The sequence below is a fragment of the Pogona vitticeps genome, chromosome 1, assembly GCF_051106095.1.
Source record: "Pogona vitticeps strain Pit_001003342236 chromosome 1, PviZW2.1, whole genome shotgun sequence".
Taxonomy (NCBI): domain Eukaryota; kingdom Metazoa; phylum Chordata; class Lepidosauria; order Squamata; family Agamidae; genus Pogona; species Pogona vitticeps.
In genome coordinates, this window is record NC_135783.1 from 230773341 (window position 1) to 230799975 (window position 26635).

The 26635-nt window shown below is 41.7% G+C and overlaps 1 protein-coding gene across 1 annotated transcript in view; it reads left to right on the forward strand.

Annotated features, from left to right (window-relative positions):
* The first annotated feature begins 1018 nt into the window (after nt 1-1018).
* SLC12A8 (solute carrier family 12 member 8) overlaps nt 1019-26635 on the forward strand; it is an 81960-nt gene continuing 56343 nt past the window's right edge. The window contains exons 1-5 of the mRNA XM_072984968.2: nt 1019-1157; nt 9033-9260; nt 11349-11495; nt 18633-18824; nt 22110-22341. Coding sequence (XP_072841069.2) covers nt 9141-9260; nt 11349-11495; nt 18633-18824; nt 22110-22341 — 691 coding nt within the window. The 5' untranslated portion in view covers nt 1019-1157; nt 9033-9140. The remainder of the gene's footprint in view (nt 1158-9032; nt 9261-11348; nt 11496-18632; nt 18825-22109; nt 22342-26635) is intronic.

The window sequence follows — 26635 nt, forward strand, 5'->3', positions numbered from 1 at the left end:
GAACGTTTTGTAATGAGCTCTAAAGGTCTGAAGAAGCAGGTAAAAGAGCCTGTAATAAACAATAAACTTGACACAATTATGTTCCATTTTGTTGTCAACATGGTGCCCTTCGTGTTTTAGATCAGTGGCCATATCCCTTCCCAAAAGCAATTTCAAAAGAAGAAGTTGTGTTAGTCGGTTTCAGCACTCATATAAACTCTGAAAACATACAACTGGGAGAGAGTTGTAACCCTTTAAAGACTAGTAGTTTTATTTTGGTATGGCCTCCAATGGATCAAAATCTGTTTCCATCTCAGTATTTTGCAGCATTCCCAAAAGCAGAAATGTCAGAAGCCGGAATGCCCCGTTTGCTGTCTATGCCAGGATCTAGACGGTGACTGTTTCCCCGCCTTACAGCAAAAGGAGGCTGTTCAGCATTCCACTCCTTCCTGCTTGCGTACTGTTTGAGATCAGAGACTTTGTGTGTGTGTGTGTATATATACATATATATACATATATATGCATACATACACACACACACACACACGTGTATATATATATATATAAACACATGCAAAAATGTCTCCGTATAACTTTCTGTGATGCGTGATTGTTTTCCTTTTGATAGAAACACACACGAGTGAGCGCGGCACAAATAGCGCTGTCGAATTTTGGGGATTGGACAGGTCTAAGTTCGTGCCAGCTCCAAAGGTCTTTGCTTCGAAACGCGCGTTTCCAGTCCGGACGGAGCTCGTACTGTATAAGAAGAACACGCCTATCGAAAGCACTCGGCCAGAAGGGTGACAGCAATCCCGCTCCTTCGCAAAAGCGCGAGGCAGTTCAGGAGGAGGCGCGCATCCAGACCCCCCGCGTGTGTCCGCGTCTCTCTCTCTCTCTCTGTGTGGAGTGGAGGAGATCCGTCGAGTCAAGACGCGCAGTTGGCCCTGTCCCTTTCCTGCTCGCGGGACAATGGGGGAAGCGGGGAGGGCCCAAGGGAGAGCAAACATCCTGGCCTCTCTCGGCCCGACAGCCACCCCGCGCCCAGCCCACGTGGCACCTGAGGGACAGCCCAGGCCCGGGAGGCGGCAGGGGGGCCACGCGGGACTCGGCCGGGAGGCTCAGCCGGGGCGGCGTGGCAGCGCGGCCGCCCTTCCTTTCCGGGCTTCAGGGGACGCCAGGTGAGCTCGGGGCCCCACCCGGGGCTGGGGAAAGAGAAAGGGGGGGGCGTACCCGAAACTCTGGGCCGCGGGTGGGGAGGGGGCGGAAGAAGGGGCTCCGCAAGCCGCACTTTTTGGGGGGGGGCATTTTGAAGGGGGAGTTGCGCGGGAAGGGACCCCTGCGGAGCAACGTCCTCCCACTGGGGGGGGGGGGATCGACCAGGGCCCCACGAAAGGAGAGCCGGGCGCCGATGCCCCTTTCCTCGTGGCCCGCCCGCGGGGATTCCAGCAGGTGCCGCCGGCATCAGCTGGCAGGTTCACACCTGCTGCCTTTCCCCCTTCCGCGCCGCGGCTTAAAGGGCGGGAGCTCCTCGGCTCTTTACCCGGGGTTACCCCCCCACACACACACACGTATGACGAGTGGGGAACCGGGGCGGGCGTTTCCCGGATCCAGGCTGCGCGGGCTTGGGCGGGGCGCCGTCCGGCGGCTGGGCTGTCAGCACCTGGCGGGAGACCCGCCCGAAGGAGCCCTACTCACTCCCACGGGGCCGAAAGGGTGCGTCTCTGCCCGCGGGAAGTGACTGAAAATGCAGTATGATAGGAACGGCAAGGTGTGAGAGTGCTAAAAGCGGGAAAAGCGCCCAAGATTGTTCGTTACAGACATTTCTGAACAGGACATGGCAAACGCTGTCGATGGAGAAATTGACCAATAAGATCAGAATGTACAGAGGAGAAAGGACAGTCAGTTTTTCTGAATTTAGGAACCTTTATTAAAATACACCAGTGAACTAAATGGAAAGTCACATGATTTAGTAAATCTCGTCATCTTTAGTCGTTTCCGGCTCTTTGTGACCCCATGGACCAGAGCACGCCAGACCCTCCTATCTTCTACTGCCTCCCGGAGTTGTGTCAAATTCATGCTGGTAGCTTCGATTACATTGTCCAACCATCTCATCCTCTGTCGTCCCCTTCTCCTCTTGCCTTCACACTTTCCTAACATCAGGGTCTTTTCCAAGGAGTCTTCTCATGAGATGGCCAAAGTACTGGAGCCTCAGCTTCAGGATCTGTCCTTCCAGTGAGCACTCAGGGTTGATTTCCTTTAGAATGGATAGGTTTGTTCTCCTTGTAGTCCAGGGGATTCCCAAGAGCCTCCTCCAGCACCACAATTCAAAGGCATCAATTCTTCGGCGGTCAGCTTTCTTTATGGTCCAGCTCTCACTTCCATACATCACTACAGGAAAAACCATAGCTTTGACTATGCAGACTTTTGTTGGCAAGGTAATGTCTCTGCTTTTTAGGATGCTGTCAAGGTTTGTCATTGCTTTCCTCCCAAGAAGAAAACATCTTTTAATTTTGTGGCTGCTGTCTCCATCTACAGTGATCATCGAGCCCAAGAAAGTAAAATCTGTCACTGCCTCCATATCTACCCCTTCTATTTGCCAGGAGGTGATAGGACCAGTGGCCATGATCTTAGTTTTTATGATGTTGAGCTTCAGACCGTTTTTTGCACTCTCCTCTTTCACCCTCATTACAAGGTTCCTTAATTCCTCCTCACTTTCTGCCATCAGAGTGGTATCATCTGCATATCGGAGGTTGTTGATATTTCTTCCGGCAATCTTGATTTCGGCTTGGGATTCCTCCAGTCCAGCCTTTCGCATGATGTATTCTGCATATAAGTTGAATAAGCTGGGGGACAATATATAGGCTTGTCGTACTCCTTTCCCAATTTCGAACCAATCAGTTGTTCCACATCCAGTTCTAACTGTTGCTTCCTGTCCCACATATAGATTTCTCAGGAGATAGGTAAGGTGGGCAGGCACTCCCATTTCTTTAAGGGCTTGCCATAGTTTGTTGCGGTCCACACAGTCCAAGGCTTTTGCATAGTCAATGAAGCAGAAGTAGATATTTTTCTGGAACTCTCTGGCTTTCTCTATAATCCAGCACATGTTAGCAATTTGGTCTCTAGTTCCTCTGCCCCTTCGGAATCCAGCTTGTACCTCTGGAAGTTCTCGGTCCACATACTGCTGAAGCCTACCTTGTAGGATTTTGAGCAGTAAATCTAGATTACTCCAATTGTTGGTTGGTAACATTCTAGGATGGAAGGGGGATTCAAGATTAAGTGTAATTTTGTTAAATGGTGTGAATAGCTGGTGTTTAGTATGTTAAAATATTTAGTAAGTAAGATGAAAAGTTCATTGAATTATCTGTTTGTAATGTGACTGATTGTCTAAGATAAAGTTTTTGTTATGAAAAAAAAAACCCCAAACAAACTCCCAGAAACCTCACCCAGCACAGATGGTGATGAAAGCTTCTGGGAACTGTAGTGTGAGAACACATGGGTTACCTGAGGTTGGGAACCACTGTTCAAAATCCACAAAAAGATCAATCTATGTACAGATTTGCATGCAGATTGCCATATGTTTGTACAAAACCTACACATTTAAATGTTCAATGTCAAATCCAAGCAAGTGATGTTAAGAAGTACCCATGTTAGAGAAAGGACCCCTGCCTTTGCGACAACCTTTTGTTTTTTCAACCCTCTAAGTCACAGTCTCAGGTAAAGTGTGCACACCAAGGATATAGTGTGACCTTCTGTTGCAGGGATCCCCCCGTATGACACAGGTACTATTATGCAGGTTCAGAAATAATGCTGCAAACAGTTTGCAACCCATTTCACAAATGTTGCCTGAGATTTACCAGATTTATGACACATACTATGGCATACTAAAATTATTTTGAGAGGGGCTTGGGTCTATCTCACTTGCAGCCCTCTGTGTTGCTCGGAAAACCAGTTCTGAAAGGTCAGGAGAGCTTCAACAATGACATAGAAGTTGGTGCCAAAGGCTGCGGATGCAGCAGATGATGGGCATGCAGTTGTGTGAGTGCAAGTGCCTATATTATAGTCATTTATTCCTGTTTAATATCTACCTCCCACCTTTCCCTGAAACATTCTAGGTGGCTTACACTACATCAGTTAAGATCACAAATTTCGGCTGCAGCACTTCGTGTTGTATGAAATCCTGCAACATAATGCTACAGAAGATCTGACTTAATGTGACAGTCTGTGTTATTATACACCCACATTCCTACCTTTACTTTGAGAACAGGAGCTACCTGCAAAGGTCTGGTATTCAGAAAAAATGACTGACTGCTTCCTCCTAAGGGTTTGTTTGCTTTAATGCAGATTCACTTTAGTTTATTTTTTGTTAGTCACCACAAAGACAGTATTTAAAGAGATCTGCTGTGATGTAGGGTGAAGTTTCTAATTAAATAAAGTCATGTGAGATACAGGGTTGCATTACACAATGTGTATGGTTAGAAATATATGTACCTTTCAGGTTTTAGGTATGTATCAGTCATTTGTAGAAAGTGCTTATTTTGGACACCTTGGTATGTGTTTCTTGATGAAATATCCTGAGGTGCAAAAGCAGAGGTATTAGTTTTGTGGAAGGAGCATTAAAAGGCTGAGCAGTTCTTGGACAGGAACAATTCAGATCACGTTTTGCTACAAATGGAAAAATCTGTGGTGAGCATAATTTGTAGAATCATCCTACAGTAGCTGTATGGAATTGAGAGTGCAATATTATGACTAGAATCCTGGTGCCAGTTTATGCCAGAGTGAAGGAAACCATGTAAATTGCCATTTAGTATCTGGCTGGATAGCTCAGTAAGTTAGACATCTGGCTGCAGAGTAAGAGGTTGGGAGTTTGTTTCCTCACTGTTCTGGGAGAGGAGTCAGCCTGTGTGGCCTTGGGGGCAAGCTGCGCAGTCCCAGGATGCCCCGCAGAAGAGGGGAATGGTAAAACACTTCTGAGTACACTCTGCCTGGGAAACCTTGAAAAGGGTCGCCATGAGTCAGAATTGAATTATATTGAAAAATATTTGTTTAATGTAGTAAAAAGAAATATAATAAATCAGGTGAACACCCCCTTCTTAAGAAACATGTTAAATATTTGGAACAGATATAAAAAGAAGTTATGTCTCATTACTTCACCACTAAAATTAGTGACCGAAATAGAAAATTTCCCAGCAAACTTGAAGGGCTTTGTTGATTTGTTTAAGGATAAAAAAGTTGCCAGATTGAAGGATTGGATGATTAAAATGAGATCAAAGGATCAGGTTATAGTTAAAATTCAAACTAATAAACTATCATGGTATAATTATATACAGTTAGACAGATGGACTAATGAATGGTTGAAGACTAATGGCAAATGTAGAGAATGTACTAAGTATGAACAATTTGTATCATCACATGAAGACATGCACAAGGATGCTTTGAGGAAGGGAGTAGAATTTATAACCTAATTTTGGTTCAGGAGGGAAATGAGACTGAAACAGAAGGATTGAAATCAATTTGGGAACATGATTGAAAGACAGAAATGAGAACAGAGGATTGGACTAAAATCTGGAAGATGAGAGTTTTAAGATTAATGTCGGGTAATTTTAATGTCAGGTAATAAAGGGTAATTTTTTAAAAATCAGTTTAAGGTGGCACATGGCTCTGGTGAAATTGAAAATAATAAATTCAGACTATTCTAAGGCCTATTGGAAATGTGATGAAGAAATTGGCATGTATTATAATATGTGGTGGGAGTGTAAATCAATTCAGAAATTTTGGAAATTAATTTTTAAGGAAATATGTGATATAATTGGAAAATATATTGAATTTAATTCTAAAATTGCTTTGCTGTCAATTTTTGATAAGGTAGAACATGATTATTGCTCAAAGGAATTGATTTCTAATTTTATGACAAGTGCTAGAATATTAATAGCTTGATACTGGAAAGACAAACATGATATTAAATTAGAAGATTGGTATAATGAAGTATGGGACATTGCGTTAAATGACAAATTGACTACTGAATTTAAGATGAAAAGAAAAGAAATAATTTTAAATATTTTTATGCTATTTGGGGTAGATTTATTTAATTTGTATCAGTGAAAGGAAAGAGGAAAGCCTCTAAGCAACAATCAGTACAATTTTGGAAAGGAGGGTTGCAGTAAAAGAATTGCTCCAAAGGGTCTTGTGGGTATGGGGGTGCACTGTATTTTAGATTGTATTAGTAAGTTCAGTCCTATGCCTACTTAGTTGGGAGCAAGCCTCCCTAAACTTGATAGAAATGGCATGTATGTTACCATTTTCTCGGTTTACAATTAATGTGGCACTGCGGGTTAAACCGCCGAAGCCTCTGTGCTGCAAGGTCAGAAGACCTGCAGTCGTAAGATTGAATCCACGGGACGGAGTGAGCTTCCATCGCTTGTCCCAGCTCCTGCCAACCTAGCAGTTCGAAAGCCTGTAAATGCAAGTAGATAAATAGGTATCACCTCGGTGGGAAGGTAACGGCGTTCTGTGTCTAAGTTACACTGGCCATGTGACCATGGGAGATTGTCTTCGGACAAATGCTAGCTCTATGGGTTGGAAACAGGGATGAGCACCGCCCCCTAGAGTTGGACACGACTGGACAAATTGTCAAGGGGAACCTTTACCTTTACCTTAAGGGATGAACAACTTTGGTCTCCTTTTGGTTGCTCCCAAAGATAAGAGATTGGGACCACATAAGTCCAAAGTTCACAGTACCTGTTCCTCATCACACTAAAATACGGGTTAGTATTTACTGTGGCTTGGTGTGATCTATGGATGTGGTTGCTCATTATCAGTTTAATGAAAGTTTGGAAAACCTATTTTAAAAGTTGGTTGCATGTTTAAGGATGTAGCAACTTCTTTGGTGGATATTTTCACATTCTTCAGGAAATGGAAAGACTTGCTATACATATCATGTTTAGTGCTCCAATATAAGTACTTATCAGGTGGTTTCTGATAAGCCATCCCTTACAGATATAATGACATGAGAAACAATGCTAGATTTTTCTTTGTTTGTTTCTGTTTTTCCTCCTGAAGCACTTGTTTCCAAATACATCTTCAGAGATATTGCTAAATTTCTTACAGAGTAAAATTTCTGCTTGATGTTTTTTTTTTTTTTGGAAGTCACTGGAAAAATTACCTAATTAAGCAACCCTTCTAGAAAACCTGCCTTGCCATCTTACGTGTCTCACTGCTTTTTATGGAAAACACTATTTGCATAAAAGCTCTGCCTTTTTGTTGCCCAGAGTTCATCAGCCCCCTGCTGCTCTTTTCCCTGCATGAAGCCTTAGTTGTACTGAAAAACAGCCACCAGTGGTGGTGCTGGCAGAGATTACTTCCTTCCACTGAAGAAGAATGAACACCAGGGAATCAGTGAACCTTAACTGCTTCACTGCTGCTGAAGAGGCCTTTTGCACAGAGTAAAGAAAGTGAGCTGCCGCTTAGCAAATCTGCATGCATTTCATCATCGCAGTGATCCTGGTGGCTCTGTCCAAGAAGGGCTGGGCCTGCTTGTGCAATACCTTGTCAGAGGGACAAGAACCAGGAAAACAGGTGTGGCAAGCAGGAACTGAAATGGAAGGTGGCTGCTCCAGCGAGGAATAGACTGACTCCTCATGTTGCATATTAGTCACAGTCTCACTTCAAACAGTGGTAGAAGAAGTAAGGAGGATAATCCTCTCACTGTTGTACCATCTTCTTCTTCTTCTTCTTCTTCTTCTTCTTCTTCTTCTTCTTCTTCTTCTTCTTCTTCTTCTTCTTCTTCTTCTTCTTCTTCTTCTTCTTCTTCTTCTTCTTCTTCTTCTTCTGTATTTGTTGTTGTTTAGTCGTTAAGTCGTGTCTGACTCTTCGTGACCCCATGGACCAGAGCACACCAGGCCCTCCTGTCTTCCATTGCCTCCCAGAGTTGGGTCAGATTCATGTTGGTAGCTTCGATGACGCTGTCCAACCATCTCGTCCTCTGTCGTCCCCTTCTCCTCTTGCCTCTTCTTCATTAAGTTATAGTTATATCCCACCTTTTCCCACTGAACATAAGGTCACATACATAGCTACTTCCTCCAAATGTTATCTTCCGAACAAGCCTGCAAGATAGGCCATGTTGAAACAGAGAGGGATTAACCCAAACTTGTCCTATGAGTTTTGTAGCTTAGTGGAGTCTATAATGTACGTAGATCTCCAAAGCCCACCTGCTGTACGAATCTGGCTGCCTGTCAAAGAATGGAAGTTCTGGAACCTGCCCATCTTTTTTCATAAGACTTTGTGGACTTTATTGGGCAACAACCCAATTAAGTTGTTTCCTTTGCAGATGGTCTTTTATTTCTCTGTCATTCTAGATACACCCTCACCCTATGCAAGCATTACCAAAGTCAATGCTGTGGGGGAAGTTCCTAGGCCCATCCTTCTCCCTTGGTGCAGTCTTCATCCTTTTAGCATGATTTGAAGAGGTGAGGTTCCTCAGATTTTTTAGAGCTCTGGTTCACGTGGACAACTTATACACAAGCAGGAACTTCCATGTCTGCAAATTTGGTGCTGGAAGTGTGAAGAAGGTGATGATGAAGGAGACTAGGCTGGGTGTTTGTTCTCCAGATAGGTTCACAGCACTGAATTTAGCAAGGATGGAATAGCAAACTATGTCATAGTAATGGCCACATAAGGTGATGAGCCAGTTAAACTATGTACCTTGGAAAAACAAAGTGAGATTTAACATTCTCTTACCAGCCTCCAGTATCAAATTCTTCCTTTTGCAGTAGATAATACAAGGTTTGCTTTAGTGCAATGTTATTATTTCATAATTTGTTACACTTTGGTGGACATGGTCTTCCTCTTCCCCGCTGAGATGGATTAGACCGAGAGAGTTTCACTGAGTTGCATGGCTGTCTGGGGTTTTGAACCTAGATCTCCTGCATTTGAAGTCTACTTCTCTAAGTAATTACACCCCACTGGCTCTATTATTCCAGTTCTTCACCAACTTATTGATAAAACTGCTGTGCCGACCCCTGTGCCTACAATATGCTCTGTCTTTTTTACTACACCAGGTGAAAGAAAGCAATGAAACCTCTGCTCTGCACACCTCAGGCTTACAGGACCTCACCTGAGTATAATAGCTGACCTTCAGCTCTGTGGCCAGTCGCTTGTCTATCACGATGTCAGCACCTTCTGCCTCCAGGTTACCAGTGACAGGCAGACCATTTTTGCCCAGGGAAAGCACCAGCATGAGAAATGATGGGCATGTACAAGAACTTTTTCTCGAAGAAGCACAACAGGTATGTCGAGAAGGTTCTGTTATCACTATAATTAAGTTTTGGATTTGGAAACAGTGCAAGGAAGGGGATGAAACTTGTTGGAAGTGAAGGGCAGAGCAAAAAAGGCTATGCAGAAGAAGCAGTGTCCTTATAGGGGCCAGCACCGATGGAGTCAGGTGTTTTCCTCTTCCTCTTTTAAGTGGACCAGTGGTTCCCAATCTTGGTTCCTCGGGTGTTCTTGGACTACAACTCCCAGAAATCCTGGCCAGCACAGCTATTGAGGATGGCTTCTAGGGGTTTTACTTCACGAATATCTGGAGACCCAAGGTTGGGAACCACTGATGTAGACTGATAGTCTTAGAGATTACTTCACTTCCTCCTCCAACCTCTGCTGTGTTCCTTGGCACATAACTAGCACAGTATCATAGTAAGACAGGGTTCCTTTAATGAAGCCTATTTCCTTTGTTTCTTTTAATGTTGTAAAAAATATTTAGGTTCAAGTACTCTGGCAGGTTCCAACTTTACACCTATGTGAGAGTGAAGGAAAAAAGCAACCCAACACACAGGATGGTCTTTTGAAAATGTAGAAAGAGGTTTATTGAAGAAATAAGTTCTCTTTTCATCCTCCATCACCTGTCATTCACCACATCCCTTCCTTTCAGCCTTCCACTTTGTCATCATCCTGCCTCATCTGCAAAATTTACAAGAGATACAGACTCCTGTCACGTATTTGTAACCTCCCACGTTTCTCCACTGCTTCTTCCCTCCGTTTTCTTATGATAAAAATTAACATGTTAAGGAAGGAAAGACAGAACAGGGGCACAGTGCTTTTCAATCCATAGAATTAGGAACCATCCCTTTGGAAGCACCCACAGAGGCCCTTCTGTTTTGTCTTGTGACTCTTACAGATTTCAGAAGCCCTCTGAAAATTGGCCAACACACTTTCAGTTCCACTGGGTGGGGCTCTGCCTCTCTTTCACACACCTTTGCTCCTTCCCGTGCATGTGCACGCCTCAGTCGCAACTGGAACCTAATGTGGTCGCTGTGCAGAGGGGGAAGATAGCTGCACAGAGGAAGGCAGAGGTGCACATGCATGCGTGCACGCCCAGCTTAGAGGGAACCTTGGCCAGGACCCATTTTTAGTTGTCAACAAAAATATCAAATGCGTGATTGTGTTTGTTTGTTTTAATTATAAGGAGCAAAAGAAAAGAGTGGCATTTCTGGGAATTTTTTTTGTAACATTGTTTTTCAAATTTATATTTTGTGGGGTAGGCTGAGGTGAAGAATCAGAACTTCTTTACCCTCTCTTGCTTAATCTGTGCTCAGAGTGACACTTAATAAATTTAGCTGTTGAACAGGAGGGCTGAAAATCAACAAAAGATATTGCTTTTGTAACCACCCTAACACATTCTCTATAAATATTCATTTATTCACATTTCTTGTTCCGCTTAAATCAAGAGAAGGCCATGGGCAGTGCTCCCTTTTATTTTCAGCCCTATTGGGCAGAGCTCTCTCCCCCCCCCCTGCCCCTGGGTCGGGTTTCACTGTGACTTGAACCAAAGGGGCTGGATCCAAGGATCGCCTGGGGGGGGGGGTTTGCAGAGGAGTAACCCTGCATGGAGGGGGTGGGTAGAATCGAACACACCTTAGAGGGTGGGTGTGCAACTGTGAAATGATGACGTTAGCTACCTGTGCCCCCAAGCTTCAACCACAAACCACGGATAACTAAAATAAAATACTTTGGGACCAAAAACCATATGGGTCTTGTCCTCCTTAAATACCTAGCAAGTAAGGCTGGTCATATAATTATTAGGAATTGAGCAATTGCTTCAGGCAGCCAGTTTTGGTTGTGGTGAAAGGGTAGCAAATGGTTAGTTATTAACTTTATTATGATCTCTCTCTTTTTTTCCTGGTGCAGTAGAAAGAGGTACTTGTGGGATTTTCTGCCTTGTGTGCCAGACTGGCTTTGCTTCTACGCACCTTGGATTGAGTGGCTTTCCAGCATGGATACGAATTGCTACCTCTTCAGATGACAAAATGGTGCCGTGCTACTGGCAGAGATGAAATCGCAACAGTAACTTAATATGTCTGCTTTTCTTCTTCTTACAGGGGTCACAAATGCATAACAGACCTTGGTGGAAGATACAGCTTTTTGTTTGGGAACCGGTGTTGTTTGGAACATGGGATGGAGTCTTTACCTCTTGCATGATCAACATCTTTGGTGTAGTTCTTTTTCTAAGAACTGGGTGGCTGGTAGTAAGTATGAGGGATTAGATAACCAGATGCACTGCAATTGATCTGCAGGCAATTTTGTACTGTTTTGTCTAAAATTATTTCTGACTTCATACCCCCTTGGTTAGCATTGGTAAACTTTCTGTAAAGATGATTACTTCTCTTTTCTTTCTGGCATTGGCTCAGGTAAACACTTGCACATGTTTTCATGTTTGGCCTGCAATAAGCTCTGAATGCTTTTGTTTCTCCATATCTTTCCATACAATTTCTGCCCCCAGTAGCTTTTTAAACATTTTTTTTGTTTTCTTTTACAAACAAGTAGGGGATTCCACTGGAACACAGCTAGATAGCCTAATCCATAGCCCAATTAAGACTCCAGTTGGAGTTAATTTTAAACCCACATGGTCGGTTGTAAACCTTTTGCCCTGCATTTTGCTGATGGGACTAAATAATTTTAAACCAATGTATTGTGGCTTTTGGCTGCAGGCAAATCTGTGTTCTCTGATCTGAATTACCTGGAGCTATTTTTCATTGTGTGCTCTTTTGGGTCACACTGTAGTACCAACTGGATTTCCAAGAAGGTCAGTGTTGAATATTAATAAAATGATTTGGCAAGGATAAGACCTTAAAAAACAATGACAGCCTGAGTGAGGGACTCTTCAGGATACAGTATAGTCCAAAAAAGAAACTTTTCCAGCCTCTGGATCTGATATGGTTTGGTCTTCCAATCCAGATATTAATAGTTTTACTCCTTTGGATGACAGCTCCCAGAATCCCCCAGCCAACATGGATCCCAAAAGATTAATATTTTCACACTCTACCCTGATGAGGCAGAGAGGGGCTTGCGGTGAAGCAGCAGCAGCAGCAGAACAACATTTTATGCCTGCTGGTAACAAGGACCTGTTATGCTGGGCTGTCATTCTTGTTACTACCAAATATACTGCCAACACCAATAAGTAAGATATTAATTTGGCTACAGTAAGCAAGATTAATATTTGCAATGAATTGGAAAAGCGACAAACAAATTAATCTAGAAGTTGGTATAAAGAAATGTGGAACTTAGCAATTAATGATAGGCTAACATGAAATGATAAGAAGAGGAATGGTAAAGTCTAATGATTTCAAAGATATATGGAATTTATACTTACAGTATGTCTTTTCGAAGGGGAAAGGCTATATGGCAGCAAAAGAATCATTCTATTTTTGGAGAGGTATGGGGTGAAAAGGGTATCAGCTGATATCATTGGTCACCTAGTCCGAAGGGTGAAGATGGCATGAGTGGGGAAAGTTCAATGTGTACTGTGTGTAGTTACTATTGAGTTTGCGTTTAAGTTTTAATTTTGTTATTTGTATTTTTTCTTTTATTAATTAAAAAATCACTCCCTCTGCTGAGCAGGGCAAGGGATTACACTTCTAATATCCTGAAGTGGCTTACTTATTTAAGCCACGTCACTTATTGGCAAATTGAAAGAGGAAGGTTTGCTTTAGTACGGTTTCAGGGGTCACATGTGCTGGAACAGAACCAAAGCAGAGCAATCCTATCTGCATCAGAAAATCAGAAGCCCCAGAAAGGTGCAAGAGGGAACACGCTGGGATAGGCTGATGTGCTCTAGTAAAGATAGTCTGATCACTGTCTTTGTGAGTGTCCCATTCTGTCCCTGCAGGGTTCCAGACAGGGGGCTAAATAGCTGGTTAGTCAGCCTCTACGTTTTATCATAAATTCTTTGATGAGGGGTTTGCCAAATTCACATGTATCTGCATTTCCAGACAAAAATTAACTAGGTGTTTCAAAATAAAATTATGGAGATTTCCCCCCCCCCTTCCAGCTTCTTAAACGTCCATGGTGATTTACTTCAACTATATTTAGATCTCTACAGTTTTATTGACTTTTTTCTGCTTCACAAAATGACAAAATAAAATAATACCTTGAGTTCTTTACCGGGGGCAAGCGATCAAATTTAACTGTTCAGGTGAAATAAGTTGCCATAGTTACATGTCCTCCCCCGCATGCTGCTAGCACCACTTAAATAACATGGTATAAATTTTGGTGGATTATTGTACAGTACTGTACATAGTTTCTGCCCAAATAAAAACCTCTGTTTCTTCACAGCCTCTCACACAAAATTAATTGAGGTTGTTAGATATGTCAGTCAGACCAATATTTGTGCATAGCCTAAACTTAAAGCTTTGAAAAATGACAGCAGCACCCACTTCAAAAACATAAATAGCTCAACTCTTTTAACAAAAAATCTGAATTTCTCAGTAAATTTCTGAGACATAGGGCACGCTGGGAAGCCTGGGATTTGGAAAAAAAAAAAAAGGATGGGTTCAAAATGATTTGATGAAGCGGAGAGTGAGCTTTTAAAATGGGAGAATGAAGGCTTGTGTATAGAAAGAGAAGACCAGATGCATAATCTCAGGAAAGGAACAAATAATTGAAGAGAATGCAACTTTCATTCTTGAGAGCTGCAGATGGAGTTTGGTAGGGAGAAGTTGTACATGCATTCAGAAGTGTATGTGCACACACACACACACACAAACATACACACACAGAAGGGGGACTGCGGTTGCTGATGAATGGGACGCAAATGCTACATTGCTGCATTCATATTCGATATGGATATTTGAGCACGTTATTTGAGTCAGCTGAGGGTACACAGCACACCTTTGGGTGCTGTAAATGAGCTACAAGTTGTGATCCTTGTCTTCACTCATCCTTTCTGGAGATGATGGGAATTGTATTTTTACTACTAACATGTCTGGAGGGCACCAGGTTTATAATTGCTGATCTAGCCAATCCTTGTCATATTGATGAAGAAATTGTGGGCCCAGTGAAATATTGAAGCTTGTGCTAGTAGAGCATTGTATGAGGGAAATTATTTGAGTGAGGATGACACTTTCAAAGCTACCAATACCTGTGCAGTGTCCCCTTTTTAATTGTGGTGTTTGTATAAGCTCCAGCCATCTATTTCCACTAATATCTGGGTAGCACAGCAAGAAGCAGCAAACATCACAAACTAGTTGTAGTGGCTATCCTTTGCATCTGCCTGTAAGTGTGAGATGCCAGGATAGCTTAGTCTGCACTTGGACCATCCTCAGTGGATAATATAAAGTGGGTATCCCAGTAGTGGGGAAGAAAGGTTGTTGTTTTTTTTAATGCAACCATGGGCTAGTTTAGTCCTTCCAAAAAGTTTATCCTTTTTGTTGATCAGGGATTCACTGTCAGTCAGCATCTGCAGGGTCTCATTGTCTCTTAGTGAAGGACACAGCAAACTGGCCGCCAAATCCGGCTGACTCATTCACCCTTTCCTTTTAGTCATAAGTTCATTATAGTATAGAGCAGTGATGGCAAACCTACTGGCATGCAGAGCCCTTTCCTCGGGCACCCAAGCCACAAGTTGCCAGATTGCTACTCCCTCCCCACGCAGCCAAAGCTCAGGAGGCAGCTGCAGCTGCAGTGTTGGCACTTCAACAGGTGGCAGGCCAGGATCCGGAGCAGCTGGCACTGGCAGTGGATCTGGAGTAGGGTCTTGAGGCACCTCTGTGCCCGGGATTCCCCCTTCCACCGCCACTTCTGGTTCTGCCACTGTGGCCCGATGCCTGCTGGGTTTTTTCCTTTCAGTTTGGGCACTTGGGCCCAAAAAGGTTCGCCACTACTGGTATAGAGTCTCGTGCTATCTCCATAGCATCCTCTGACGTAGCTTGTTAAATTTCTAATATGTGTCAGTCTGTTACAGAAAAAAACAATGAACAGTCTTCTGGTGCCTTGAAGACTATCATACTGTATTTTATTTTGCACTAACTGATGGACTTGTTTTACCCCAGATAAAAACCCAAGAGTCCCACTTCCACCCCAGAGCCCTCCCATATTTTCTCTACCTCTTTATTTTGCGGAACACCTGCTGCTGCCACCTCCTAGGCCATGCGCCTTCCAATTGAGAGTCCATCTGTCTGGTCTGCCTGTCTCTCTTTCTCTGTCTGTCTCCTCTTTTTCGGTCTCTCTTGCACAGAAAGAGAATGAGAGAGAAATTCATAAAATTGCTTCTAGTGCTTACCTGGTAAGCATTTGTTTGTTTCTCATTGAAACACTAGGAAGCTGTTGCTCCATGATTTCCCCTTTCCTATCTCTTCCTCCCCACTCTCTGATACTTATCCAGGATGTTCAGGCCTTTAAAGAACTAATGTTTCAGTTTGATATCCTGCTGGTTTAGATGACAATTGCATCAGATCAAGGAGGAGTGGAGCCAGCACACAGCGTGAACACAGCTGTTAGCGTACATTTGTTTTATGCTCCCTCCCTAAATGGCCTTTAAAAAAAAGAAAGCATTGTTCTAACTTTGCATTGGATGTTGTTGTCTTTTTAAAAATGAGAAAGCAAAACAAAAAAAAAATCTATTTCTGTTTGCCAAATATCTTGTGATCTCAAATTTTCCAGGCCTGGTGGGTGCTTCTTGGAGATTGTGACAGGACAGGTGTGACCTGTCCTGCACAAAGAGTGACAATTAATAAGGGGGGGAAAAACACCCTTAAAAGTCACTGCCCTTCTTTGAGAGTCATCACAGGAAGGAACACACCTGTGGGATAAGAGCTACACACAGAGTGCTTTGAAGACAGGCTGAAGGAAGCCAAATGCTGGAGCTGCTTCACAACAGGGATCTCTAAGGCTCAAGGGGAAGGATTAAGAGGTCACTTTTTATTTAGAATCAGCCTGCCGATAACACTAGAAGGGTCTTCTGAGGGAGCTCTTTGTATATGATAAAAGCTATGGAAACACAGCAACCCAAGCCTGTCTGCCTTCTCTATCTTAATCTCCAGAGACATCACATTTCAAATCTACAACGTGCATCAGCCCTCTAACTTTTAGTACATATCAACAACAACAACAACAAAACCACAAACAAAACAAAAGCAAAAATATAGACAAAAATGGATACTGTGTTTTCCTGAAAATAAGACAGGGTCTTATATTAATTTTTGCTCCAAAAAATACCTTAGGGCTTTTTTTTCAGGGGATAGTTTATTTTTTTCATGTACATCAATCTACAGTTATCCAAATACAGTCCTGTCATCATCTTCTGGTGGCTGCACAATGGTGGAGGGCGGGGTATCACTGAACTGGGGCTTATTTTGGGGGTAGGGCTTATATTATGAGCATCCTGAAAAATCATACTAGGGCTTATTTTCAGGTTAGGTCTTATTTTCAGGGAAACAGGGTAGGTAGTTTAAAGAATACATGCTATATTTTAATGTGAGCTTTTGTGGAACAAGTCCATTTCTTTAGACATAAGAATGAAAATATAGAGTTTATGTGGCAAAACATTCATACATGACTCTAAGATGAAGAGATCGTGGTGGTTGGTAGATTCAAGTTGTAAATTATGTGTCGTGTTATTTCACATCAAGTAATGACTTAAAGACTGATGTCTTAAGACTTAAGATTGATGTCATAAGACTGCAGTAGATGCAGACTTATCACTAAATTTTGCAGAACACCACTGTCAAATAATAAGATTATTTGAATTTCCAAATTCAGTGCCAAAATACTGTTGCTTAATGTAGTAAATTGAACTGGAGTAGGTTCACTGAATCAATGGGGGTTTGATGAATCCTCTCCTCTGTAATTTCCATTGATTCAAACCAAACAGTCCTAATGTAACTGCCATTTACTGTGCTAAAATAAGCCACAGTTAGAATAAGGCAGGACCCATGACTCACTGTTGAATCTTACTTAAGTCACACCTGTGGCTTGACTCATTTATTTTTATTTATTTATTTATTTTATTTATATCCCGCCTATCTGGTCGGTTAAGACCACTCTTTTTTTTGTTCAGACTCAACTTGTTTTTTCTTTTTTTTTAAAAAAAAGACATGGACTTGACTCACAACTCAGACTCATTTTTCCAAGTCGTGAGTTGGTGGGAGCAGTGGGGCCCTCAGCAAGAGGCTCTGCTGCCTCCCAAGCTGTGGCTGCAACAGGGTGCCCCATCTCACTCCTAGGCTCCAAACACAGGCCTCAAGGTGTTGCTCTGGCAACACCAGCCTTGCCACCTACCGCCTGGGAGTTTCCCAGAATGCATTGGGTGAGGCCTTCTGCCACTGCCGGGCTGCTGTCACTTTGCTGGCCACTCTGAGGGAGAAGGAGGAGGAGGAGGCGGCCACTGCTGCTATGGAGAGCATTGAGTGCCAGGCTCAAGGGTGGTTAGGCAGTAGACCTCTGGCCCTTCCCTGACCTGGAGCTCTTCCTGCCACCTGTTGCCCTGTTTGCTTTGCCCCCTCGAAAGTTCCTCAGAGCTCCTTGGAGACTGGTCTTGATAATAGAGGTGCCCAGGCTAGAGAGCAGGAGTCACTTCTCTCTGTGCCCCGTCTGCCTGTGGAACGCTCCACCACGAGAATAGTGCGCAGCCTTGTGGAAGGGTAAGGGGGCAGAGGCCAAGGGGCAGGAGGCAGGATGACAGAGCCTCCCTTGAGGCTAAGGGTCTGTGTGTGAAAGAGTCGGCTCCCACCTGCATCCCCTTCACCCCCTTTGTGGCAAAATCGGCACTTAGGAAAAGGCTTTGCATGGTGCTGCCCAGGGGATTCTGGGAGTTTTAGTCCAGAAGAGTACTCTGGCAGCTGCAGGAGCAACATGTGGGAATCTCTCCCCATAAAAGAGATTCCCTGGTTTTAATAGGGACTTGGGATGGGACTTGAGACTTAGATCCAAAGACGTGGACTCAGGACTTGGACCTAAAGACTTGCTAACATCCCTGGAATTAGGCCCACTTGAATCAATGGAACCTATGGGGGAGTTGATTCACCAAATCCCCAGTGAGTTAATGGGCCTACTCTAGTATAATTTCTACACTAAGCAATAGGGGTCTGGCCAGTATGTCATGCCAAAAGTATTATGCAGCTGAAATTCTGATATAGTATTCACATAGGTCAAATTGACCTAAGGTCGGTTGTACATGAGAATTCTTAAATGTCCTAAGTATTCAGTAACAGTGGGCCATCTTTTTGGTGTATCATCGCTGGTGCTTACTCGTATTGCTCTCCAACAGCTAATGGTCCACGTGTCTGTTATATTGTTTTTATCTGGCGGTTTGCCTCTAGTGTGTTTACTAAATTCATCTACCATTTCCCCTTTTAAGTTTTAATCTTTCCCCCTTCCTTGCATTTTAGGGAAACACCGGCATACTAATGGGCATGTTTTTGGTATCCTTTGTAATCTTGGTTGCGTTGGTAACAGTCTTGTCTGGCATTGGTGTTTGTGAGCGGTGCAGCATTGGAAGTGGAGGTGTCTACTCAATGATTTCTACTGTCCTGGGAGGTCAAGTAGGAGGAACTGTTGGCCTCCTTTACATTTTTGGTCAGGTAAGGATCCTAGTTTCTGGAGAAAACACTTCCATTTATTTAGAACATTTTCTACCCAGGGCATGCCTTTTAATTAGTTACTACTTAAGAGATAAATATAGTAAAACGACACTTGGCTCGCAAGCCTTCCTGAAATGATTTGGCAAGGAGTTGAATAGATTTGTATCTTTATTGTGGTGCAAGGGATAAAACCATATGGATGATATTGTAATAACAACTGAAATGATTAAGAAGCAAGGAAAGGCTGTGAAATACTGGAGTGCACCTGGTCCAGATGAGATTCACGGATTTTGGTTAAACCATTTAACAAGTCTATAAATATTGGCATCCACCTTGAAGAATGGCATACCATCAAGGAGAAAACAACAAGTTGATTAATTGAAGATCTCAAAATATCAACCTTATTCCGGTCTAAAATCACAGAGAACTAAACGGCTGGTGGAAATGTGGTGACTCATGTCAACCCTGCCTCCCCACCTCCATCACAACTAGAAATAAGACAAACCTTTGACTTTTTAATGAAAAGGTCTCCAGACGCACTTGTAACGGTGCTCGGATAAATATGCTTACAATATAGTGCTCCTGTGATACAATTAGAGCTTTTCATGGTTTTCGTCACAGTGCATAAATAGAGATTTAAGAGGCTGCTTTCCTCTTTCTGCTCATGAAGATCATAATAAAGATTTATAGTAGAGACAGATTTGCTAAATGTCATTTTTCCATTGTTATATTTATCTGGGTAATCTTTAGGTAGCAAGAAAGTGTTCATCTGGCATTTATGAAGAGGCAGGTGAACGAAGTATTTATGAGATGGGGTGAACCTTAGAAGTGAGTGTATAATGCCATTGCTGAGGGTTGCCATTCATTGAGGTCCTTCTATAAAATTCATCCAGTAGAATCTTCTTAGTGTGCAAGTCACTGGTGATTTATTTATTTGTTACATTTATAATTCTGCTGTTCCTCCAGTGACCTCAGTATGGTCCATGTGGGTTTCCTGCATATCAACCCTTTATCCTCCCTATAACCCTGCTAGGACTGAGAGAATGTGACTGGCTTGCATTCTGCACAAGAACATCACAGCTGTGTAGGGTCTCCTCAGTTGTGCTCCAACATTTGAACCACTACATCATACTGACCCTCAATACAGGCACATTCAAAGACTTACCGTGAACATTTGGCATCTACCACTTCACAAATCTTGCTTATTCTTTCCCTGTCTGACAAGATACTGTACTGTCCTGGAACATGCAACATGAGAGGCACCCAAAGCTACTCATCTTGTATGAGAGGAATAATACACTGGGTATTGGAAACCATTTCATCTGACTGTTCAGAGAATAAGCATATTATATCATAAATGTATGACCAATATCTATTGGGCTGCTAGACAAAATGCCAAAAGGTTGTTGGTCTAAAGTTGAGTAAGCTGGCATGAAAGGTGCATGCTCAGTTTGATGCTTTTATCTGCGAGAAGCAATCAGGCTCAGCCATTGACAGATACCAGTATTTCCATCTGACTCTGTATTATGTTACCTTTGATGCTGCTACCTCATGTAGAACTCTTGACTGAGAAGCTATGATTTAAAGTAAGCTGTCTTGGCAACAACCTGTCACATCATCCCCCCTCCACACTTTTATTACCTGTATAACTTCATACACTTCAAATAAATACATGGCAGAAATCGCAGGACCTAAATATTACCTGCAGTTTCTGGTAGAAGAGTTTAGCTCTCTGCAGCACAGTATCCTTGGCTTACGTGTGTGTGGGGGATTATATTTCTTAGTTTTGCACTCTCCATCAAACCCTAGATTGAATAGATCAGAGGTCAGCAGAGCTGTATAAGAAATTGGATGCTACTTGGTTAACTGGACTTCCTTGTTCTGTTCTCCATGTCTCTTTAAAAAACATTGTTGGGGGAAGTATAAACACAAATTATAATTTTAAAAAGAGAGAAAACAATTTACATTCGATTTTCCATATACTGTAGAGCAAGATGTAGTGCACATTTCTATGAGTAACAAAACAAAACAAAGCAAAAACACAAAAAGACTCAGTTTATCAAATAATAAGCCTGGTATTTAGTTCCATTTTTCTATGCAATAGATCTCATGAATCAGCCACTTTAATCAGCTATTTTTAATGTTTGCATAACCCATTTTTCCTGGTCTTGTTCTCCTACAAGGATTTTCTTCTCCCATTCTCCAATCACCACTTTTCTTCAGTTTCACTTTTCCTATATCCATCTAAGATGCTCACTTAATTCAGTGTGAAACCTTTTGCAGTTGCTGAGAATTTGTTGAAGACTTTTATGGCAGGGAGCTAGAATTCCTCTACGCCAGTCTTTCCTTGCATGGAATAATAGACATCCATTCCACATACAAATGGCATCCAAGATTCTAAAAGACTTTGAACTACTCTTTTTCATATTCCACACAGAGTAGATGACTGTTAGGCAAACAGAACAAGGCCCTCGTCAATCCTCAACATTTGGCAGCAAGGGAGGTGCTATCTTTGATCAAACATGGTGATCAAATGCAATACGAACATGGTTGAGCACTTTAAAGCAATGTATGGATGTGTTTTAATAAATACCTAAATATTAAACTGGCAGCTCCAGCAGGTTGCTGGCTGCTATTTTATCATCACTTCTTGGACCCACAATGCCTCTGTACTCTATGATATTTGTCATCCAAGCCATCAGGCTGTGATCTGTGGCTGGTATGAAATAATCACAGAACACATGAGCATAGGAATTAAAACCGGTCGCAACTTTATGGGCAAGAGCTGGCAATACTATTGGTGCTAGCATGGAGGACAGATTAACATCAGTTGAACCTGTCTGCTGACTGATGGGTAACCAAGGGAAACAGAAATGGGTTCACCATGGGAGCATCTGCCACTGTGTGGCCCCATTGAGCATTGTTCTCCAGAACAGCTACAACTAGGACAGCATCCATTTTTATTCTCCCAGAGGCAGCCTAGATTTGAGTCACCAATATGGGCCACCTGTGGGCGGAGACATCCATTCCCAGCCCTGTGATTGGCTGGGTTGGTGTCCTACACTGCACTGCGCCGCCCACAGTGCATTCAGGGAGGAAGCCTCAACAGCTTCAAAATGTTTTGTTTTTAAATTAAAAACAACAAAAGCCATCACCCAAGGGCCTTCTATAGATGGTGTGTGATAAAGTATAAATACAAAAATCACTAAAACCTACCACATCCTCCAGCTCAGAAAAGTTGTGATATACTTACCTAATAATTTTAGTAGTGAAACTACCCCTTAGTGTGTTGCAGGTGCTATGTACATAACTGGATTTGCCGAATCTATATCTGATGTCTTGAGCTTCAGTAACATCTGGGCAGTACGGGGCATCTCACTTGCTGTCCTGCTGGGCTTGCTTGGAATCAACCTTGCTGGTGTGAAATGGATCATCCGTCTCCAGCTGCTGCTGCTTTTTCTTCTGGCCGTTTCAACGCTGGATTTTGTCATTGGCTCTTTCACGCACTTAGACCCAGGTAACGTTTTTCCAAATGTTTGTGATCAGCAAAGCTGCGGTGTGATTAAAGATACCTTAATTGATTGTATTCGTTTTAATACATTCATCTGTTGGTTAAATTCTTTCCTTCCAAAGTTTCAGATGAAAGAAGCATACCTCTTTTTATTTTAAAACCAGGGGAGTTGTCATCCCTTACTAGCACAGCCAGTGGTAGGGAATGTGAGAGTAGAAACATGTTTGGGGGCACGCAATCACTTTAGATTATGAATACGTGTGTCATGAATTACAGACGGCACCTTTTGAACAGGTGTTTCCCCTTGTATGTCAATGGTAGGTCTTACTGCTTAGCTATTATCAGCTCTTCTTCCAAAAGTTTTTTAAAAGGGCTGGCCAGTTCATCTGGCACCTCTTTACTCAATAAAATTATTTTGCAATGCAGTCCTTTACATACATATTCAAAACTAAATCCTATTGGATTAAAAGGGACTTACTCTTAGGTAGGTGTGTGTTAGAAATGTATCCTTAATTAATTGTGAATAAGCCATAAAATACTGCCTTCTTGCTGGGCTTATTCTGACTGAGTGTTTTGCTGATTGATTGAGGATTTTGACTGTGAAGGAAAATGTGTCGCCCAAAGTTGGGAACCACTGTCTTAAAATGTTATTACGCTGTCTGATAAGTATATCTTGATTCCTTCTTTTGAGCAAGAGTTAAAAACAGTTAACAAAGCAGTGGTTCAAGGAAATGAGCTGAATGGATGAATGATTAAACTTCAGTGGTGAAGCTGCAATATTGCAGCCAAAACTGTGCTCACAAACTGAGTTTGATACTCATTTTATTTATTTATTTATTTATTTATTTATTTATTTATTTATTCATTCATTCATTCATTCATTTTTCCAGCGTTTACTCGGCTCATTCCAGAATCTACTCTGGCCAGTTTACAGTCCGAGTATAAAACAAAAATTAAAACAATATCAATAACAAAGAGATAGGCAAAGTCCAAGATGGTAAGACATAGAAACTAAGAAATGGAAGGGGGGAAGGCCTGCCTGAAGAACCAAGTCTTCAGCTTGTTCTTGAAAACTCCCAGCGAGGGTGCCAGGTGAATCTCCAGGGACAAGGTGTTCCAGAGGCAAGGGGCCACCGCCGAGAAGGCCCGGTTTCTAGTTCTTTCCTTCTGTGCCTCTCTCAGGGTCAAGCCCCTCAGCCACCCAGCCTGGCTAGATCTTTGTTTAAGGGAAAGTCTCACTATTAGTTCTCTCATCATATTAACTTTCACATAGAATTCAAATATGCTTTGAGATGTCATGCCTGAAAATGAAATAAGCCATCCATAAATACCACATACTTTTTTTTATTCAAGAAGGCCCTCCTCACTGGCTTTGATGCAGCTCAAACTAATGTATTTTTTTGTTGATTACATTTATACACCCATATATCCAAGCTTTTAATTATTAAAATGATACATGAACAAATGAATAAAATTACTGCAAGACAAAAAGAACTCTCAGATCATAAAATGAATTAATAAAATTATATATATATTTATAGGAAATTTCCCCTTCTTGAACTTGTACTTCATTTCTATACTATTTGTTTCATTCTCCATGTTTACTGCTTGTTTATCAGCTCTCAACTTCCATGGTCTAAATATTATCTTGCTTTTCTCCCCTCCTCTTCCTCTTCTTGTTATTTTTCATAATTCAATTCTCTACGTGATTTCTCAGAATTAAGGCTCACTGCATACAGGTAAATGTGTACAGGACTACAGTCTCAAAGCATTATATTCATCAGCTGCCTTTCGAACCAGCTTCAGCATGAGCAATATAGTTAAAATCCTCCAGCATGTAATTATGTTAAGAACTGGAAATTGGTCTTATTTATGCAATTATGGTTTGTTTCTTTTATCTTCAAATTGGCTGTGTTGAACAGAACTATGGAACAATACCACCATTACTTTATTTAAAATAGTGTGTGCTGTGAAACTAGGTTTAGATAAATATTTTTAAAAGTAGGATTTTATTGATTGTAAACTGCCCAGAGTAGTACTTTCCATATTTGTGGTATACAAATAAAATAAATAAATAAATATTCAATAGTACTGATATGAGATGAAATGTATTTACACAGCTAAACAGAAGGTGTCACTCTGGATTCGGTGTTTAGTATTTAGTATCATTCTGTTAGAAAGACCGGAGAGCTACCTTTTTGTTTTGTTGTTTAGTCGTGTCGGCTCTTCATGACCCCATGGACCAGAGCATGCCAGGCCCTGTCTTCCACTATCTTTTAAAGCCATGTGTTTATTTAAAAAGTTTACGCTGAAATAAAAATCTAATAGGCAAAACAGGAAGATAGTTCACCTTGTAAACGTTCCTACTCTGTTGGAAAGAAGAGAATTGTTTGCAAACATGTTTGATAGGAGTCAAATAATAGAAACATTTAGGAAGCCATCATAAATGCAAGTTTTAGATTCACCTGATGGCTTGTTCACAGGTTGTGGAAGATTGTTGGGATTACTGCTGGTTAATTGTGCAGGTATTTAGGGAATGAGCCCTATTGAACATAAGGGGGACATTCTTAGGAAAAAATAATTCATGTGTTTGCACTGTTTTGAGATGAGGAAGCAAAGCACTTCCATTGTTGAATATTCTATGAATAGATGCATAACTTTAATGCTAAAAGAATACTCTGAACATTCATAAGATTATTTAATATTAAGTAAATGCTCCTTAAGACTGCATATCATCCACCTCACAAAGTTACAGTAATTTGAGTGAGGAGCTTATGCTCTCCATAGCTGCTCCAGTAGTTCAGGTCACAATATGTGAAGCAACATTGAAGCTATAATAATATTTATCGTGGTTTTTTTTTTTTTTAGAGGGGCTCCTCAGGTGCAGAAAACTATCTCTCACAGCATGTGACTTTCCTCAACGTTTTCTTGTATTTAATGTCTTTTGTATTGTGACTGATAGTTGAAATGTAAACACAGGTTTAATTTGGAAGTATGGCTGCTGAGGCACCATATATTAAACAAAAAATATCAGGCATAAGGTTTAACATCTAGTTCCCTCAAAATCTAGTTTAACCCTGAATATGACCTAGATGTCAGCTCCCTTGTTATTCAATACACTTGATAATTTGTAATTTATTACAGACTAATGTTTGGGTTTCTAAGCGGGCTGAAGCAAGCCTTAATTTTAATTTTACAAGGGCTTAGCCCAAAAATACAGAAGGTAACAGGAAGTGTGTCTCTGCACCCACACAGAGTTCCTCTGAATCATTGCTCATCTATTACAAAGAGACATGGTGATTCTGGGATCTAGAAGGAAAGTCTTCCAGGTCAACGTTCTGATGTCTACAGTAACTTGAGCCTTGCTTGGTACTTCTTCTTTATACATTCAAGCTTTTATCTTGAGTCCCCAGACCTCTCTTTTGAAGAAATTCATAGGGTTGCTTTAGAATGGCTTTGAGTCATAAAATGCTTTCTCATAAAATGTTGCCAAAAACGCATATTTTAGTAGGAAACAAAAGGTACCAAGGACAGTATAACCTGGAGATAAAAGGCTAAAATAAGTAAGAAATAGAAGAAAAAACAAAGAATATGCACATGTAATTGTTGCATTTTTAAAATTCTTTACCACATGAGCTTGACAAACATTCACAATTTACTTTAGAACTGTGGACTAGCAAAGATCCAAACACATCAAAGTTTGTACTGCTAAAAGTGACCTAAAAGTTAGTGAGACTGCAGAGCAGAAGGTTCACTTGAAGACACAACAAGTGTGCCTCTAGAATTCATAGATCTGGGTTATAATACATCAACATGCTTATGACTGAGGATTGATTGGAGCTCATACCCTCCTACTCCACAGATCCTTCTCTTAAGACATTACTGCATTCTGCAGAATATCCCCACACATTTTCTTGTTCACAACTTCTACAAGAAATGCAGTAGTTAACTATAGATGTTTGAATATGAGGAAGACACAGTTCTCATCCAGAAGGTCAGCCTGTGTTTTAAGAATGAAAAATGAGAAAAATTAAGATGTATATCTGCATGTCGAAACAAGCCATGGTCTGGTTTCTTGAAGCATGGCTTGTGATACATGAGCCCCAAATCAGAATTCATTATTTGTTGTTAGCTTTACATACTCTATGATCTTTTAACTGTGGCTTGTTTTGATGGCTAGACCTATAGCCGCCCAGAGACCTCTGGGTAGAGTGGGCGGCATATAAATTAAATAAATAAATTAAATTAAATAAATAAATAACCATAGCTTGTCCTGGCTTGTTTTCCCAGCCACTCATCC